This window comes from Palaemon carinicauda, chromosome 29 (assembly GCF_036898095.1).
Source record: "Palaemon carinicauda isolate YSFRI2023 chromosome 29, ASM3689809v2, whole genome shotgun sequence".
NCBI classification, from domain to species: domain Eukaryota; kingdom Metazoa; phylum Arthropoda; class Malacostraca; order Decapoda; family Palaemonidae; genus Palaemon; species Palaemon carinicauda.
The window spans coordinates 94,138,684-94,155,655 of NC_090753.1; the positions used below are offsets into that span (position 1 = coordinate 94,138,684).

Genomic DNA, 16,972 nt, shown 5'->3' on the forward strand with positions numbered 1-16,972 from the left:
AGTACTGTCTGGCCAGTCAAAGGATCCAATAACACTAGCAGGAGTATCTCAAAGGGTGTCTGGTGCCCTGGCCAACCTACTACCTCAAATTGTAATTCTTCAAGTTACGCTGCCTGGCTCGACTGCCCAACAAGTTCTATGCCAAGATCAAAGTGATGGTTGCTCTGCCTGGTGAGTAGGCAGGGCCTGACCTTCACCTGCCAACATCTATTACTACCTCATTAAATGTTTAAACAGTCTTTCTTTCTTTGATAAAGACATACTTCTAATTGATAAAGACATACTTCTAATATAGGATTGAGGTTTGTATAGTTAGGAAAAATACTCAATACTGTTAAAATATGTGACATTTTATACTTAAGTCCTTAAAAAGTTATTTTCTGTATCTTGTATTATAGTTATTTGAAATACATTGCTTGCCTTACCAAACATGAGTGACTGGTTACTGCAATGCTAATATTTTTATTCAAAAGTATGTGATACAGTACTGACCTTGTTTAATATTTTAAAAATTTTATCTGTACATTACTGTATTTAGAATTTTAGGATATAATCAAGTAAATATGTTTGCCTTTATTGTTATATAGTTTTGGTGTTTTTAAATATATCTTATGATTGCATTTTCCTGTGTGCTTTCAGAGTTATATTCCTAACTTACTAAATAAGGTTTTATTGCGGCCAACTGTATGATTTATTGTGAGTTGTTGTTGGTTTAAGAGTTAATAGCTTGATAAGGGTACAGTATTCCTATGCAGTCAAATTTTGTTCCTTTGCATAGACAAACCTTTTATCTTTCAGAATAGGGATGTCTTCAGTATTATTATTATTATTAATTGCTAAGCAACAACCATAATTGGAAAAGAAAGATGCTATAAGGCCAGGGGCCCCGACAAGGAAAATAGCCCAGTGAGGAAAGGAAACAACGAAAAATAATATATTCTAACAATGACATTAAATAAATATTTCCTATATAAACTATGAAAACTTTAACAAAACAAATGGAAGAGAAATGAGATAGAATAGTGTGCCCAAGTGTACCCTCAAGCAAGAGAACTCTAACCCAAGACAGTGGAAGACCATGATGCAGAGGCTATGGCACTACCCAACACTAGAGAACAATTGTTTGATTTTGGAGTGTCCTTCTCCTAGGAAAGCTGCTTACCATAGCTAAAGAGTCTCTTCTACCCTTACCAAGAGGAAACAATTACAGTGCAGTAGGAGAATTCTGAAGTAGAATAGTAAGACTGGAACTGACATTAAATCATTAAAAAGGTACAATAGTTGGTTAACAAGTGGTGTATAAGGGGGAAGTCCTGCCAACTTGCCTGTCACAGAAAACCTGTATACACTTTTGTCTTTGGCCACAGACGTCTTTTCATGCTTTCTCGACTCTTAAATCTCTTCTATTCCTTTATGACAAATGGTTTCTATTTTTTGAACACCCTCTTGTAAGTGGAACGTCAGAGGTATGTCCGCCGCTGTCAGTATGGAGTGTCATGCTTTGCATCATCCATTCAACTTCATTCCATACCTACCATCCAGGGTCTGACTTTGGGTTTTCAACATAGGTAAAAAAATTCTGTGTTTTTGCGCTTGAAGTCTTGTGCGGCCTTCTCTGGTCGTTTCTTGTTGGCTCTTCACAAATTATAACAGGATGATTCACATACTCCTCTTAGTTGAACCGGTACTTAGCAGGCCATATTAAGCTGGTCCATACTCGGCCTTCAAAGAGAAAGCTCTTATGTTTTATTAATGTTTCAAGGGATCTGTAGTACATACAAGTCTTCAGTCTTTCCAAAAAAGTTTTTTCATTCCTCAGATGTTAACGCAAGCCTCCACCCGAGTGTTTATGCCTGGGCAGCTTGGAATGGCCTCTTTGAAGTCTTTCCAGGATGAAATAGAAACTACTCATTGTTCTTTTTATGATCTGAGCATTTTGATTTGATGAGAGAGTGATCTCATAGCCAAGCAATGGATGAATTATTATTACATGTATTATTACTAGTTAAGCTACAATCCTAGTTAGAAAAGCAGGATGCTATAAGCCCAATGGCTCCAACAGGGGAAAATAGCCCAGTAAGGAAAGGAAATAAGTAATCTATATGAGAAGTATTGAATGATGAAAATAAAATATTTACAGAACAGTAATAATATCAAGTCAGATCTCTCCTATATATACTACAAAAGAGACTTATGAGAGCCTTTTCAACATAAAACATTTGCTACAAGTTTGAACGTTTGAAGTTCAACCAATTCAGCTACCTGATTAGGAAGATCATTCCATAACTTGATTACAGCTGGAATGAAACGTTTAGAATGCTGTGTATTATTGAGCCTCATGATGGAAAAGGCATGACTATAAGAATTGACTGCATATCTTGTGTTTTGAACAGGATGGTACTGTCCGGGAAGATCTGAATGCAAAGGATGTTCAGAATTATGAAAAATCGTATGCAATATGCTTGATAAACTAATTGAGCGAGGGTGCCGTAGATTAGTATTTATATCAGGAATAAGAATTTTACAATACCAAAGTTCTTGTCCAACAAATTAAGATAAGAATCAGCAACTGAAGACCAGACGGGAACAATACTCGAAACAAGGTAGAATGAAATAATTAAAACTTGTTCAGAATAGATTGATGACTGAAAATTTTTCAAGATTTTCTCAATAAGCCTATTTTATGAGTGTTTGAAGAAGAGACACGCCTAATGTGTTTCTCAGAAATAAATTTGGTGTCGAGAATCACACCTAAACATTTGAGTCATACAGAGTGTAAGAAACTTTACCAATGCTGAGATCTGGATGCTATGGAGCCACTGTCCTTGACCTATATACAATCATACTTTAAATTTAGTTAGGATTCAACTTCATGTCCCATAATTTGCACCATGCACTAATTTTAGCTAGATCTCCATTAAGGGATTCAGCAACCCAAAGATCTACATTCAGGAGATGGAATTGATGTAGAGAGAGTAGCATTATCTGCATATGTAACAAGCTTGAATTCTAGGCCAAACACATTCCATGTTTGTATATTATGAAAAGTAATGGGCCAAGAACACTACCCTGAGGAACACCAGACATCATATTCCTATACTCACTATGGTGCCCATTAACAACAACAGGGATTGGTGTTCAGTGGTAACTTTTCCTTGTACTCGCATCGGGAAACTGAGAGAGAAAGAGCTACGGTTTCTGATTAATTGGAACCATTGAACCACTTGTGGTCGCTTGCAAGAAGTGTTGTCAAAAAGTGTGTTTACTCTCTCATTTAGCTCCTCCACCAACTCCTTTCCCCTCCTTTAATTTTCTTCAGACACTACTTAGAAGAAAGTAGCGGCAGTAGTACAGTAATTGCGTAGGAGTCCTCTCGTTAAGTGCATTGAGAATTCTAGTGTGTGTTGTTCTCCTTTGTGAGGGACTGACAGATTTCAGTCGCTGACCATTTGTTAGGAGTTTGGTGAGGTGGATCTGTAGGCCAAGTAAGGTTGAGTATTGTTCTTACCTTTATCATTCCTATGATGCAGGAGGAATGTCCTTAGGAAGCGTCTATTCCCTCTTCTGGAGGGAGTATCAGCTCTCATCCTTTGAGGTTGGTCGAATAGTTGTTAGCTTGGTGTGAAGGTCTTTTTCATTGGTAGGGTGCAGGAGAACGGGAGGACAAGGGTTTGTATTTGTGTAGGAACAAATCACAATTTTAAAAAGTTGTATTTTTGATAAATCTAAAAACCGGAGTCCTTTAAGTTATACTTCTTAGTTATACAATACGTCTTTCCTCAACCACCCCACAAGTCCTAGCCTGAAGGTCAAAGAGAGCGCTCAGTGGCCTGTCAGGTAGGTGTGGCTTCCTTGCCTCTTGGGAGTAACTACCACCTCCTCATTAAAGTTTTAATGGCCATATCCAGCTTTCCTGAAATTACTTTAAAAATTTCTGATTTTGCTCTATACAAACCTGTGTCCTTGAAATTAAATGTCCCACCTTAATCACTCCTTGCAGTCCTAAGGCCAAGGACTAAAGTGGCTATTTTGTGACAAGCAGGTGGGCGGAGCTCCCTCCTCACGCCACCTGCCCCGCTCACTTTGTGCCATCTTTCGTTATAAAGCCACCCTGTAAACAATTCGATATCCATCCCAGCAATGCTGAAGAGAGATCCTTATTTAAAAGAACTCAAGTTTGTATGGCTACAAAAAATATGAATTAAGTTTGAAATTTGTTTTTTCACATTTAAGATTATTTCTTTAAATATTGCAAAGGAAACCACCTTAAATAATACAATATTTTATTTTCAATACTAGATATTGAATAAAAATTGGGATTGTCTTGGGGCCACTTAAAGATTCAAAATTTGGGATTTTATTTGAAGTATTTGAAGTAAAATTTTATTTTCTACATGTAGTTGTAGCATCTGATTTGATGTTTGATTTTAATGATCCATTTTTTAAGAGCTATAGTGGATTTTAGGCTATGATTAAAAAGGCATGTCTGGATTTACTAAATTCTCTTGTGTTAATTCATATTGCATAATGTATTTCTTAACTCATGCATTTTCAGCCTTGTCTTGAATAATGATAGATTGACCTTGAATGCTGTAGAATATGATGTGGAGGGATTTTTAATGGGTTGTGGTGACCAATGTGGTAACATCCCTGACTGGTGAACGCCAGACTGGGGTTGAGTCCCGCTCAAACTCGTTAGTATCTTTAGTTGCCGCAAAGAAAAGGAAATAAGGAAAAACTACAATCGAAGTTTAAGAACAATAATAACATTAAAAATAAATCTCATATATAAAATATAAAATCTTCAAAAAAAAATAAGAGGATAAAAATTTCAAATTAACAAGGAAGACTAGAAACGATAGAATAGAGTGCCTGAGTGTACCCTCAAGCAAGAGATCTCCAACCCAAGACTTGGAAAACCATGGTACAAAGACTATCGGACTACTTAAGACTTAGTGAACAATGGTTTGATTTTGGAGTGTATATTGCTACAAACTAAGAATTTATGAATAGCAATGAGGAAAGAGATGAATGAAACTGAGTAATAAATGGCACAAATTAGGAAAATTATAGAGGCCTGAATATTGGAAGAGCAAATAGATATTGGTCATATTCAGCCGAGCTTCTATCCTTCTTAATTTTGACAAATAGGTATGACTGAATTTTGTTTTATGGAAGTATGGAGTTTTATAATAAATAGTTTCATGTGAACAACTTGAGGATGATATTTATTAATAAAAAAAAACCATATCCACTCATCTATAATTAGAACATTGTCATCTTGAATTTTAGTTGTGAACTCATCTATTAGGTCATAGTGCGCTAGAATAAAAGCCTTTGGGTTTTTTTTGTGAAGTTTAAAATTCTGATCTTTATTTTATGATGTTTACATTCATAGCTAAATTTTGTCCATTTAAAAGTGTTGAATGTCTTGATAATTTCATTTATGTAGAATGGTGAATGTATTTTTTTCAATGTTTTTTTATTAAATATTGTATAGAAAATTAGTTTTCATGGAGTAGTTGTAGTATTACGGTATAAACGACATTAGTTTCTTGATCTAATGGAATGTCCAAATCTTTTTCAAAGGGATTCTATCTTCCTTATGTAATTTGAAGTGAACAATGTTCAAATTTTTTTCCAGCTCTGGGTGGCTTGCTGTCCTCCCTTGAAAAAGCCCGGATACAGCTGGACAGCGATGAGGAGGATTTTGGGTTCCTTGCAGACTTGCTCAAGTCAAGGGAGTTGCAAGCTCTTGTCCATGTACATAATAAAGTGAGTTGAATTGCTCGAGTGTACGCTTTATTTGTAAAAGAGTCATACTGGTATTCCTACGTGTCCATGCCACTAAATTCCACCTTCTTATCCAATTTTATAATGTGTTTATTCCTAAGGTTGTACAAGGTACTGTATGACCTTATATCTTCCTTGATAACCTAGAAATTAGCGAATGATATTTTACTTTATTCATTTTAGCAATTGCATAAGTGACTTAGTTATGCCGGTATAGTTTTTGCATGTGTCACTGAAGTCCCATATACAAAAGGGCTGATATTTTGAGAGTTGCTGTCTATACTGTGACTAATTCCACATGTACTTTGCTGCAGTCTGGGCTTATCTTTTTTTGCATGGGTCTGTGGAATGATTGATATGTAAAGCAGTGATTATCTTCTATTGTTACAAGCTGGATTGATTAATTCAGTGTGTGTTTCTTCTTTCTTAGTATCTCATTTGTTCTTGTGCATATACTGTACACTGTACAAACCTTTTGTTGTTTAAAATAGGGAAGCTCTTCAGCAGAACTGTAATGGCTAATTTTTGTTGACTTCATTAACGATGTAGTTAATGACATGTAGTGAATGTGGACAAGTAATTTTTCTCTCTCTCTCTCTCTCTCTCTCTCTCTCTCTCTCTCTCTCTCTCTCTCTCTCTCTTAATTGAAAATAAGATAAAATTTAGAATTAAACATTTGACAAATCTCTCTCTCTCTCTCTCTCTCTCTCTCTCTCTCTCTCTCTCTCTCTCTCTCTCTCTCTCTCTCTCTCTCTCTCTCTCTCTCTCTCTCTCTCTCTCTCTCGTGTCCAGAGGTAACAAAAATAAACAGGAATTGAAAAGATACAACACCACTCAATGTAACAATTTCTTTACATACAAAATCGCAAATACTTGGAATAGACTTCCAGCAGATTTAGTAAACAGTAACTTGGTAAATTAGTTCAAGAATAAGTTAGACAAGATCACAAGAACACTCTAAATGCTTAAACTAAATCACTCTACGAAAGAGCAAATGGAGTCTCCGCGGATGGACTTGAAAGTCTTTGAGACATCCAAAATCCTTGTATCTCTCTCTCTCTCTCTCTCTCTCTCTCTCTCTCTCTCTCTCTCTCTCTCTCTCTCTCTCTCTCTCTCTCTCTCTCTCTCTCAACTACTATAGTTTGAAAGTGAGCTTGAAAATTGTCTACAACTACAAAGTTTATGAGCATCCAATAGTCAATCTGGAAGTTATGCATGATTGGATTGTACTGTAAGCTCTCGTACTTTTCATGTAAAACCATTTCTGACTGTTTTATTTTCGTTTCAGATCAACCGCACCAAGAAAGTTTGCCAGCCACTGTTATCGAATGCAGAAGACATCGGCATTTCAATCATGCGGGAGATCCACTATCGCACTATCCCATCTGGCGACGCCATTGAACTCTTTGCTATCTTACAATCACCGCATATTCAGGTGAGATATGGTTCATGCCACATTATCGAATATGATCCGTTGCCTAGGTCTCGGGTTGTGCTATACATAAGTGCTTGGAATAACCTCGGAATTTTATTCTGAACCCTTTCGCTGCAGATTCTCAAATTTGTATGTTTCACAGCATTGTGTAAACTTTACTGGAAAATTTAAAATGCTTAAAATTTACCAAAAGTGTTTTTTTATCAGTGAGTTAAATTAAAAGTATTTTTTAAGAAATTATATCCTTGTCATCATTTTGTTAAATGTAGTTTTGTTCTTGAGCTATAGTGGAGACTGAAAATGACATTGAATATGTAAAGCAGGATATTCCAGGTATCATTGTCATAGTACGTTCAACAGCAAGTTAAAAGTATTTAAAAAAGATATATCCATGTCAATGAAAATTATATCCTTGTCATTAAAAATTATATTCTTGTCATTAAGTTAGATTTATGATTGATGCATGTTGGAAATATTTATGCTTAATGATTTTTTTCTCAGGGAATTCTGCAAGCTCACGATAGCATTGCAGCCAAAGATTTTGTTCCTCACTTGCCGGAAATTCCTGTTGAGGTAGACGAAGATGAAGAAACTGTAAAGATTGTGCAACTCGTGAAAAGTAACGAGCCCATGGTACGTACGAGACTGTTTTGCAAACTGGCGTTTCCTATCACTTCAGACATCTTGAAAATCTTGTTGTATATTAGAAAATCCTTTAACATGAAAAGTGGCGGACTTTTAAAAACCGAGAAGTGTTTAGGAATAGTCATGGAACTCTTTATGAAATTTCAGTCAAAATTTATTTTTTTCTATGCATTAAAAGTAAAAATTACATGAAATTGTTCCTCCACTGCTAACCATAGGAAGGAAAAGGCACTGAACCAATTGTGGTAAGTAACATACAACTGATTATTTTTAAATTTTGAACTGTAAATCTCTTGTTACATATTTACAGCAGAAGTCTGATATGTTAGCATTAATATTTGTCGCTATTTTAGTTATCACATACAGTACTGTATTGAGGAGAAATACAAGAGAAATATGTACAGTAGCTTTTAATGGTATTGCAAGTAGGCTACACCATATTTTTTCCACTGCAAGGTTATCTGGTATCCTCCATTAGGAAAAATAATTAATCTTATGTGTGGAGGCATATCCTGTTAACAAATAGTACCCTAGATATACTGGTATGTTAGATATTAATCACATTCCTTAATGCGGAAGGCCTGCCCCAGCACACTAAGGGTGGGAAGTAATATTGACTTTTAGTTGGTGTTACCTGGACTAGGTCACTTAGGTAATTGCTGTCTGACTGAATAGGTCAAGCAAACTTAATGATTGGGTGTGAGTTAATTAGTTGATTACTGCACCACAGGTATTTTAATCTTACTTCTCATGAGGAAGTTTATAAATTGGAGGATAATCTTAGCTGTGACACCATCAGAACTATTTGACATTATGTTTGGGACGTACGCGGGGATAGCAGGCTCGGGATGCTTGTATAATATGTAGTGCTATCATTCTTAGTGTGAGATTTCCACATCTGGGACCAGAATTGATAAACCTCTGTTACTGATTAAGAGGAACTTGCCACCCTCTTAAGGACATAGTCATCCGATTCTCTCTGTTGTTACCAGGATGGCAAAGAAGCTGTTTCCTTTCAAGAAGTACACAGAAGGTGTAAATGCTAAATTGATTCTCTAGTAGAGGCTGTAGCCCTTTGACCCAAATTCCATGAGATCTTTCTGAATAGTATACAGTCAGGCCCCACTCTTCGCAAGGGTTAGGTAACAGAAACAGGCCCGAAAAGCACAAATTCTTGTATCTTTGGTGCCCTAGGGTGGGATAACTCATAACCTGACCTAACAACTCGCTGCCCATTGCCTATGCTTGGATAATTAACACATTAAGTACTGCCTAATATTGGTTTTACTTAGTTTCTCTTACAGTATAAATAGTTTGTAATGAAATCAGTAAGTGTACAGTACATGTGCATACGTGTACACTGTACTGGACATGGTAAAGCCATTGTACAGTACTGTATGTAACACCGCAGTACGTAGTCGCTAAGTGTAAACTCGCATAAAGTGCGGGCTAACTGTATGTAACTAGAGACTGAGGGCTTTCCCAAATAGGTTTTATTCAAGCTAAGATCAGATTATGGAATGATCTTCCTAATTCGGCTGAATCGATGGAACTTCTTAAGTTCAAACTTGCAACGATATGTTTTTATATTGAACAGGTTGATATGATTCTCTCTTCATATTTTATATATAGCATCTTTTTTATCGTTGTTGCTGATCTAAAGATATTTAATAATCTTTTTTCGTCACCTCTCATATAGTATATTCATTACCTTATTTCCTTTTCTCACAGGAATATTTTCCCTGTTGGAGCCCTTAAGTTTATAGCATCCTGCTTTTCCAACTAGAGTTGTAGCTTACCTAATAATAATATTACATTTGTATACTTACTGTACTGTGGTGCCCATCAACAACTACTTTTTATAACCTATTACTTGAAAATTCAATAATGATGCTAAGTAAAGACCCACCTACTCCCAATTAGTTGAGTTTAAAAACATTGGGCTCATGATTAAGATGATCAAAGGCAGCATTAAAATCAAGGGCAATCATACGAACTTCCTGACCATAATCAAAGGATTTCTGTACAACATTGGAAATTATAAGAAGGGCATCACACGCTCCAATGCCTTTCATAAAACCAAATTATAATTTTCAATATTAATCTTACCCGATAATCATGTAGCTGTCAACTCTGTTGCCGACAGAAATCTACGGTCGGGATACGCCAGCGATCGCTATACAGGTGGGGGTGAACACAACAGCGCCATCTGTGGTCAGGTACTCCAGTACTTCTTGTCAACACCACCTCAATTTTTCCTCTGTCGTGCCTCCGGCTAGACCTACATGGATACGCTGTTGATTCTGGAGTTATTGCTCACGATTTGGTGATGTATTTGCTCTAGAGTTTAGCCTTCGCTATTCAGGAAGCTTTATCATTAGCTTAGCAAATTTTTGAAATTAATTTGATTTAATTTTTGATTTAATTTTGGTGACGAAGAGAGTATGAACTCTCTTTCACTTTTAATGGCCGACCCTTCCCTTAGACGGAAGTGTTGGTGTCGAAGAGAGTATAGACTCTCTTTCTTAATTTTGCTTAACAAAAGTTATAGATTTATTTTATATCTCTCCGCCTTTTATAGGCCTCTTCGATTAACTTCCTTTTATTATAAACTTATTAAAATTAATTTTTATATTTGTTTATATTCGACCTTTCCTAATAGTAGGCGGTCTTTTCTTGGAACCGAAGTTAATTAACATTGAGCCCGTCATTTCGTTTTTACCTGTTAACATATTATGCTATTTTAATGTTTTTGAAAGAATTTCTTTGATAGTCTCGTACTGTTTTCAAAGTTGAACTAACGTTTTGTTTTGTCTCTGCAGTTGTTGACGTTCAGAACGTTCAACTTGCGCTCTATCGTTACGATAGAGAGAGAGTATTCACGGTGTCACGTTGCAGTAAGAGTAAACCGATTCTAGCGTTTTGTTCATTCTTTCTTAGCTTAAATGGTTTTAATTCTAATAAAGGAACTTTTTATTTGGGAAATCTTTCAGTTTTTTCCTTTAACAATAATATGTTTTAACGATATATATAATTGGGCTCATCTCTCAGGTTCTAAGTCAAGAGAGAGAGAGAGAGAGATAGAAACGGAGGGAGAGAGAGGAGGATAAACGTTTCGTTCAAGCGGGTAACGTTGTTATCGTTTTTGCTCTTCTCCCTAGTCTCTTTAGGGGAAGAAGGTAAACGTTTCTAGAGTTTTATTCTTGTTCCCAGGCTTTATGCGGTGAGAGATTTTAAACGTAGTTTATTTGATCTAGTTTAGTCTCTTTTCCAGCCACTGAATTATTTATCTTTCATTATGTTTTTCTGTTGCATTGTAATACTGTTTTTCGCAATTACTACCTTTTAATGAAGGATAGGATTGTGTGTTTCAGGTAGAAATCAGTTAAAGTTTCGAGTTCAGTGAAATAAGTGCAAACAGAAAATCAAAAGTGATAAAGTGATAAGCGCAAAGTGTTACAGTGTTGCGTTCGAGGGTTCGTCTGTTCGTGCCAGTTGTTCGCCTAGTCTGGGACCTCTTACAAGCTCCCAAGCCAGGGGAGAAGTAACGTCGAAGGACTTATGGGTTCATCAGGCCTTGATCGACGAACAGACGTTTCCCTCCGTGGTTTCGGGTGTAACCAACTCACGTAGCCGACGTGATCACCCCACCCACACAAAGACGAGAGAGCCCATTTATTCCTCGTCTGTGGAAGAGGTTTCTCGCAGAAACCATGGACCAAATCTTGCAGCTTTTAAGTGCAAGTCGGTCCCTTCCGCGCAAGTCCAACTCCTAGGTGGAGCCATTAGCTCTGGGTCAGTTCGGACTTGCTGCAGTACGACAACTGCACACCTCCCAGAGAGGCAAGGTGGTACCGCAACAGGCAGTAACTCCGTCTGTTGCCGCACCAGCTGTTTTAGACCCTCAGTCTCAACGGACAGTAGCTCCGTTTGTTGTTGTCTTTCTTAGACTCTAGTGGTCTATGCTGCAGACAATGCAGTCTCAGCTTGCAGTGTTGAGGCAGGAGTTTCAGGCAGAGAAGGTTAACACACCTCCTCCTGCGAGCGCTCCTCCACCTCTGCGCAGTCCACCCTGCCAGACGTATGATGTTGAGGCTCCTCCTGCCTCCATGCGTGAGCTGCCGCATTGGGAGTTGCCAGGTACCAGCGCTATGCAGCAACCTCCACTTTCCTTGAGGCAGGAGCCTCTTGCTATGCGGCAACCTCCTCAACCCTTGAGGCAGGAGCCTCAACTCTTGAGGCAGGAGCCTCAACTCTTGAGGCAGGAGCCTCAACTCTTGAGGCAAGAGCCTCAACTCTTGAGGCAAGAACCTCAACTCTTGAGGCAAGAGCCTCAACTCTTGAGGCAAGAGCCTCAACTCTTGAGGCAAGAGCCTCAACTCACCTCCTCTTCCCTTGAGGCAGGAGCCTCATGCGTTGCGGCAACCTCCTCAACCCTTGAGGCAGGAGCCTCAACTCTTGAGGCAAGAGCCTCAACTCTTGAGGCAAGAGCCTCAACTCTTGAGGCAAGAGCCTCAACTCTTGAGGCAAGAACCTCAACTCTTGAGGCAAGAGCCTCAACTCTTGAGGCAAGAGCCTCAACTCTTGAGGCAAGAACCTCAACTCTTGAGGTAAGAGCCTCAACTCACCTCCTCTTCCCTTGAGGCAGGAGCCTCATGCGTTGCGGCAACCTCCTCCATCCTTGAGGCAGCAGCCTCATGCGTTGCAGCAACCTCCACCATCCTTGAGGCAGCAGCCTCAGGCTATGCGGCATCCTCCTCAACCCATGAGGCAGGAGCCTCATGCTATGAGGAGCCTCATGCTATGCGGCATCCTCCTCAACCCTTGAGGCAGGGACCTCATGCTATGAGGAGCCTCATGCTATGCGGCATCCTCCTCTACCCATGAGGCAGGAGCCTCATGCTATGCGGCAACCTCCTCTACCCATGAGGCAGGAGCCTCATGCTATGCGGCATCCTCCTCAACCCATGAGGCAGGAGCCTCATGCTATGCGGCATCCTCCTCAACCCATGGGGCAGGAGTCTCATGCTATGAGGAGCCTCATGCTATGCAGCATCCTCCTCAAACCATGAGGCAGGAGCCTCATGCTATGCGGCAACCGCCTCAACCCATGAGGCAGGAGCCTCATACTATGCGGCATCCTCCTCAACGCATGCGGCATGAGCCTCATCCCTTGCAGCATGAGCCTCATCCCATGCAGCATGAGCCTCATACCATGCAGCATGAGCCTCATCCCATGCAGCATGAGCCTCTTCCCATGCAGCATAAGCCGCACGCCATGCAACATGCTCTGCTTACCTTACAGCATGCTCTACATACAGCATGCTCTGCATACAGCATGCTCTGCATACCTTACCGCATGCTCCTCAGTCACACATCTTTGGTTGTTGCCAACTCACTAGACTGTCAAGCAGTTTCATAACGTTGCCTTCTAGTCTGCTGCTTTTGCACCAGTGAAACCCTCACTGAGAGAACTTAGCTTTTCTCGGATATGGTTCCTGTAGATGAGAAAGTGCTATTCTCCCTCCTTCTGATATTCCCTTGAGGACTCTGTCATTTGGAGAGGAGCCTTTAGCTGCTTAGCCTCCTATGGACTTTTATTTAAGCATAACATGCTTCCAGGAGGGTAATGGTTCCACTTCAGTCGCTAACCCCGTCTGTTACCACACCTGTTCCCATAGACCTTGAGCTTTGTTGCAAGACATGCAGTCCAAGCTTAGTCCTTGTTAGAGGATTTTTTTGTTTACGGAGTCAGTGTGTCACTGGGAAGACGTTCAACAACCAGCAGAAGTGACTTGTTGTGACGCAGTGCGGCAACCTCAGCAACCCGATAAGGAGTTGTCTGTACGACCCAGACAGTCTAGACAGCTTCGGGTTGTCGCTGTACTTCCTCGCTTCCCCATGGTTGACAGTTCACAGACTGTGCAGCAGTACCATGATCTTGTGTCCGGCTCCGTCAGACGACTAGCTTTTAAGAGCTCCCACAAGTCGTCGCTGTCTGGAGATTCTCAGATGGACTATGGATCTGACCAAGGAACTGGGCCTCCTGGTCAATTTTGAGGAGTCCCAGCTCGTCCCATCCCAGACCATTGTCTACCTGGGTATGGATCTTCAGAGTCGAGCTTTTCGGGCTTTTCCGTCGGCCCCAAGGATCTACTAAGCCCTAGAATGCATCCAGAGCATGCTGAGAAGGAACCGATGCTCAGTCAGGTAGTGGATGAGTCTAACAGGGACACTTTCATCGCTGGCCCTGTTCATCGAGTTAGGGAGACGCCACCTCCTCCCCCTTCAGTATCATCTAGCGGCTCACTGGATAAAGGACATGACGCTAGAGACGGTCTCAGTTCCTGTTTCCGAAGAGAGGAGGTCTACTCTCACGTGGTGAAAGAACAGCTTTCTTCTCAAGGAAGTCTACCTTTGGCTGTTCAGAAACCCGACCGCCATCTCTTCTCTGACGCATCAGACACGGGCTGGGGTGCGACTTTGGATGGACAGGAATGCTCGGGAACATGGAATCAGGAGCTAAGGACACTTCACATCTATTGCAAGGAGCTGTTGGCGGTTCATCTGGCCTTGATAAACTTCAAGTCCCTCCAGCTTAACAAGGTGGTGGAGGTGGACTCTGACAACACCACAGCCTTGGCTTACATCTCCAAGCAGGGAGGGACTCATTCGTGGAAGTTGTTCTAGATCGCAAGGGACCTCCTCATCTGGTCAAAAGATCGAAAGCTCACGCTGGTAACGAGGTTCATTCAGGGCGATATGAATGTCATGGCAGATCGCCTTAGCCGGAAGGGTCAGGTCATCCCCACAGAGTGGACCCTTCACAAGAATGTTTGCAGCAGACTTTGGGCCCTGTGGGGTCAGCCAACCATAGATCTGTTCGCTACCTCGATAACCTAGAGGCTCCCGTTGTATTGTTCTCCGATTCCAGACCCAGCAGCAGTTCACGTGGATGCTTTTCTGCTGGATTGGTCCCATCTCGACCTGTATGCATTCCCGCCGTTCAAGATTGTCAACAGGGTACTTCAGAAGTTTGCCTCTCGCAAAGGGACACAGCTGACGTTGGTTGGCTCCGCTCTGGCCCGCGAGAGAATGGTTCATAGAGGTACTGCAATGGCTGGTCGACATTCCCAGGACTCTTCCTCTAGGAGTGGACCTTCTACGTCTACCTCATGTAAAGAAGGTACACCCAAACCTCCACGCTCTTCGTCTGACTGCCTTCAGACTTTCGAAAGACTCTCAAGGGCTAGGGGCTTTTCGAAGGAGGCAGCCAGAGCGATTGCCAGAGCAAGGAGGACATCCACTCTCAGAGTCTATCAGTCTAAAGGGGAAGTCTTCCGAAGCTGGTACAAGGCCAATGCAGTTTCCTCAACCAGTACCACTGTAACCCAGATTGCTGACTTCCTGTTACATCTAAGGAACGTAAGATCCCTTTCAGCTCCTACGATTAAGGGTTACAGAAGTATGTTGGCAGCGGTTTTCCGCCACACAGGCTTGGATCTTTCCACCAACAAAGATCTACAGGACCTCCTTAGGTCTTTTGAGACCTCAAAGGAACGTCGGTTGTCCACTCCAGGCTGGAATCTAGACGTGGTCCTAAGGTTCCTTATGTCATCAAGATTTGAACCTCTCCAATCAGCCTCTTTTAAGGACCTCACATTAAAAACTCTTTTCCTCGTGTGCTTGACAACAGCTAAAAGAGTAAGTGAGATCCACGCCTTCAGCAGGAACATAGTTTTCACATCTGAAACGGCTACATGTTCCTTGCAGCTCGGTTTTTTGCTAAACGAGCTTCCTTCACATCCTTGGCCTAAGTCGTTCGAGATCCCAAGCCTGTCCAACTTGGTGGGGGACGAACTGGAGAGAGTACTTTGCCCAGTTAGAGCTCTTAGGTACTATCTAAAAAGGTCATAACCTTTACGAGGACAATCAGAAGCCTTATGTTGTGATATCAAGAAGCCTTCTCTTCCAAGGTCTAAGAACTCAGTTTCTTACCTATTCAGGCTCCTGATTAGGGAAGCACATTCTCATCTGAAGGAAGAAGACCTTGCTTTGCTGAAGGTAAGGACACATGAAGTGAGAGCTGTGGCTACTTCAGTGGCCTTCAAACAGAACCGTTCTCTGCAGAGTGTTATGGATGCAACCTATTGGAGAAGCAAGTCAGTGTTCGCATCATTCTATCTCAAAGATGTCCAGTCTCTTTACGAGAACTGCTACACCCTGGGACCATTCGTAGCAACGAATGCAGTAGTAGGCGGGGGCTCAGCCACTACATTCCCATAATCCCATAACCCTTTTAACCTTTCTCTTGAATACTTTTTATGGGTTGTACGGTCGGCTAAGAAGCCTTCCACATCCTTGTTGATTTGGCGGGTGGTCAATTCTTTCTTGAGAAGCGCCGAGGTTAAAGGTTGTGATGAGGTCCTTTAGTATGGGTTGCAGCCCTTTATACTTCAGCACCTAAGAGTCGTTCAGCATCCTAAGAGGACCGCTACGCTCAGTAAGGAAGACGTACTTAATAAGGGCAGAGTAATGGTTCAAGTCGTCTTCCTTACCAGGTACTTATTTATTTTATGTTATTTTTGAATAACTAATAAAATAAAATACGGGATACTTAGCTTCTTTGTTAACATGTATGCTGGTCTCCACCCACCACCCTGGGTGTGAATCAGCTACATGATTATCGGGTAAGATTAATATTGAAAAATGTTATTTTCATTAGTAAAATAAATTTTTGAATATACTTACCCGATAATCATGATTTAATTGACCCACCCTTCCTCCCCATAGAGAACCAGTGGACCGAGGAAAAAATTGAGGTGGTGTTGACAAGAAGTACTGGAGTACCTGACCACAGATGGCGCTGTTGTGTTCACCCCCACCTGTATAGCGATCGCTGGCGTATCCCGACCGTAGATTTCTGTCGGCAACAGAGTTGACAGCTACATGATTATCGGGCAAGTATATTCAAAAATTTATTTTACTAATGAAAATAACATATTATAGGTTTTTCCAAAAGGCATTAACAAACTAACAAACTTTAGATAATATAGGAGTTATGGAAATTGTGTGGTAATTGTAATCAGCCTGGCTAGA

The 16,972-nt window shown here is 40.6% G+C and overlaps 1 protein-coding gene across 3 annotated transcripts in view; it reads left to right on the forward strand.

Annotated features, from left to right (window-relative positions):
- The window catches only part of LOC137622371 (MAGUK p55 subfamily member 7-like), a 90,983-nt gene that overhangs the window by 24,639 nt on the left and 49,372 nt on the right, over positions 1-16,972 (forward strand). For 2 of the 3 annotated variants that reach the window (XM_068352967.1, XM_068352968.1), the window contains exons 3-6: positions 5,645-5,775; positions 7,082-7,228; positions 7,730-7,861; positions 8,092-8,118. In XM_068352967.1, the coding sequence (XP_068209068.1) occupies positions 5,645-5,775; positions 7,082-7,228; positions 7,730-7,861; positions 8,092-8,118 (437 nt within the window). The remainder of the gene's footprint in view (positions 1-5,644; positions 5,776-7,081; positions 7,229-7,729; positions 7,862-8,091; positions 8,119-16,972) is intronic. The other variant, XM_068352969.1, reaches the window with a different exon arrangement.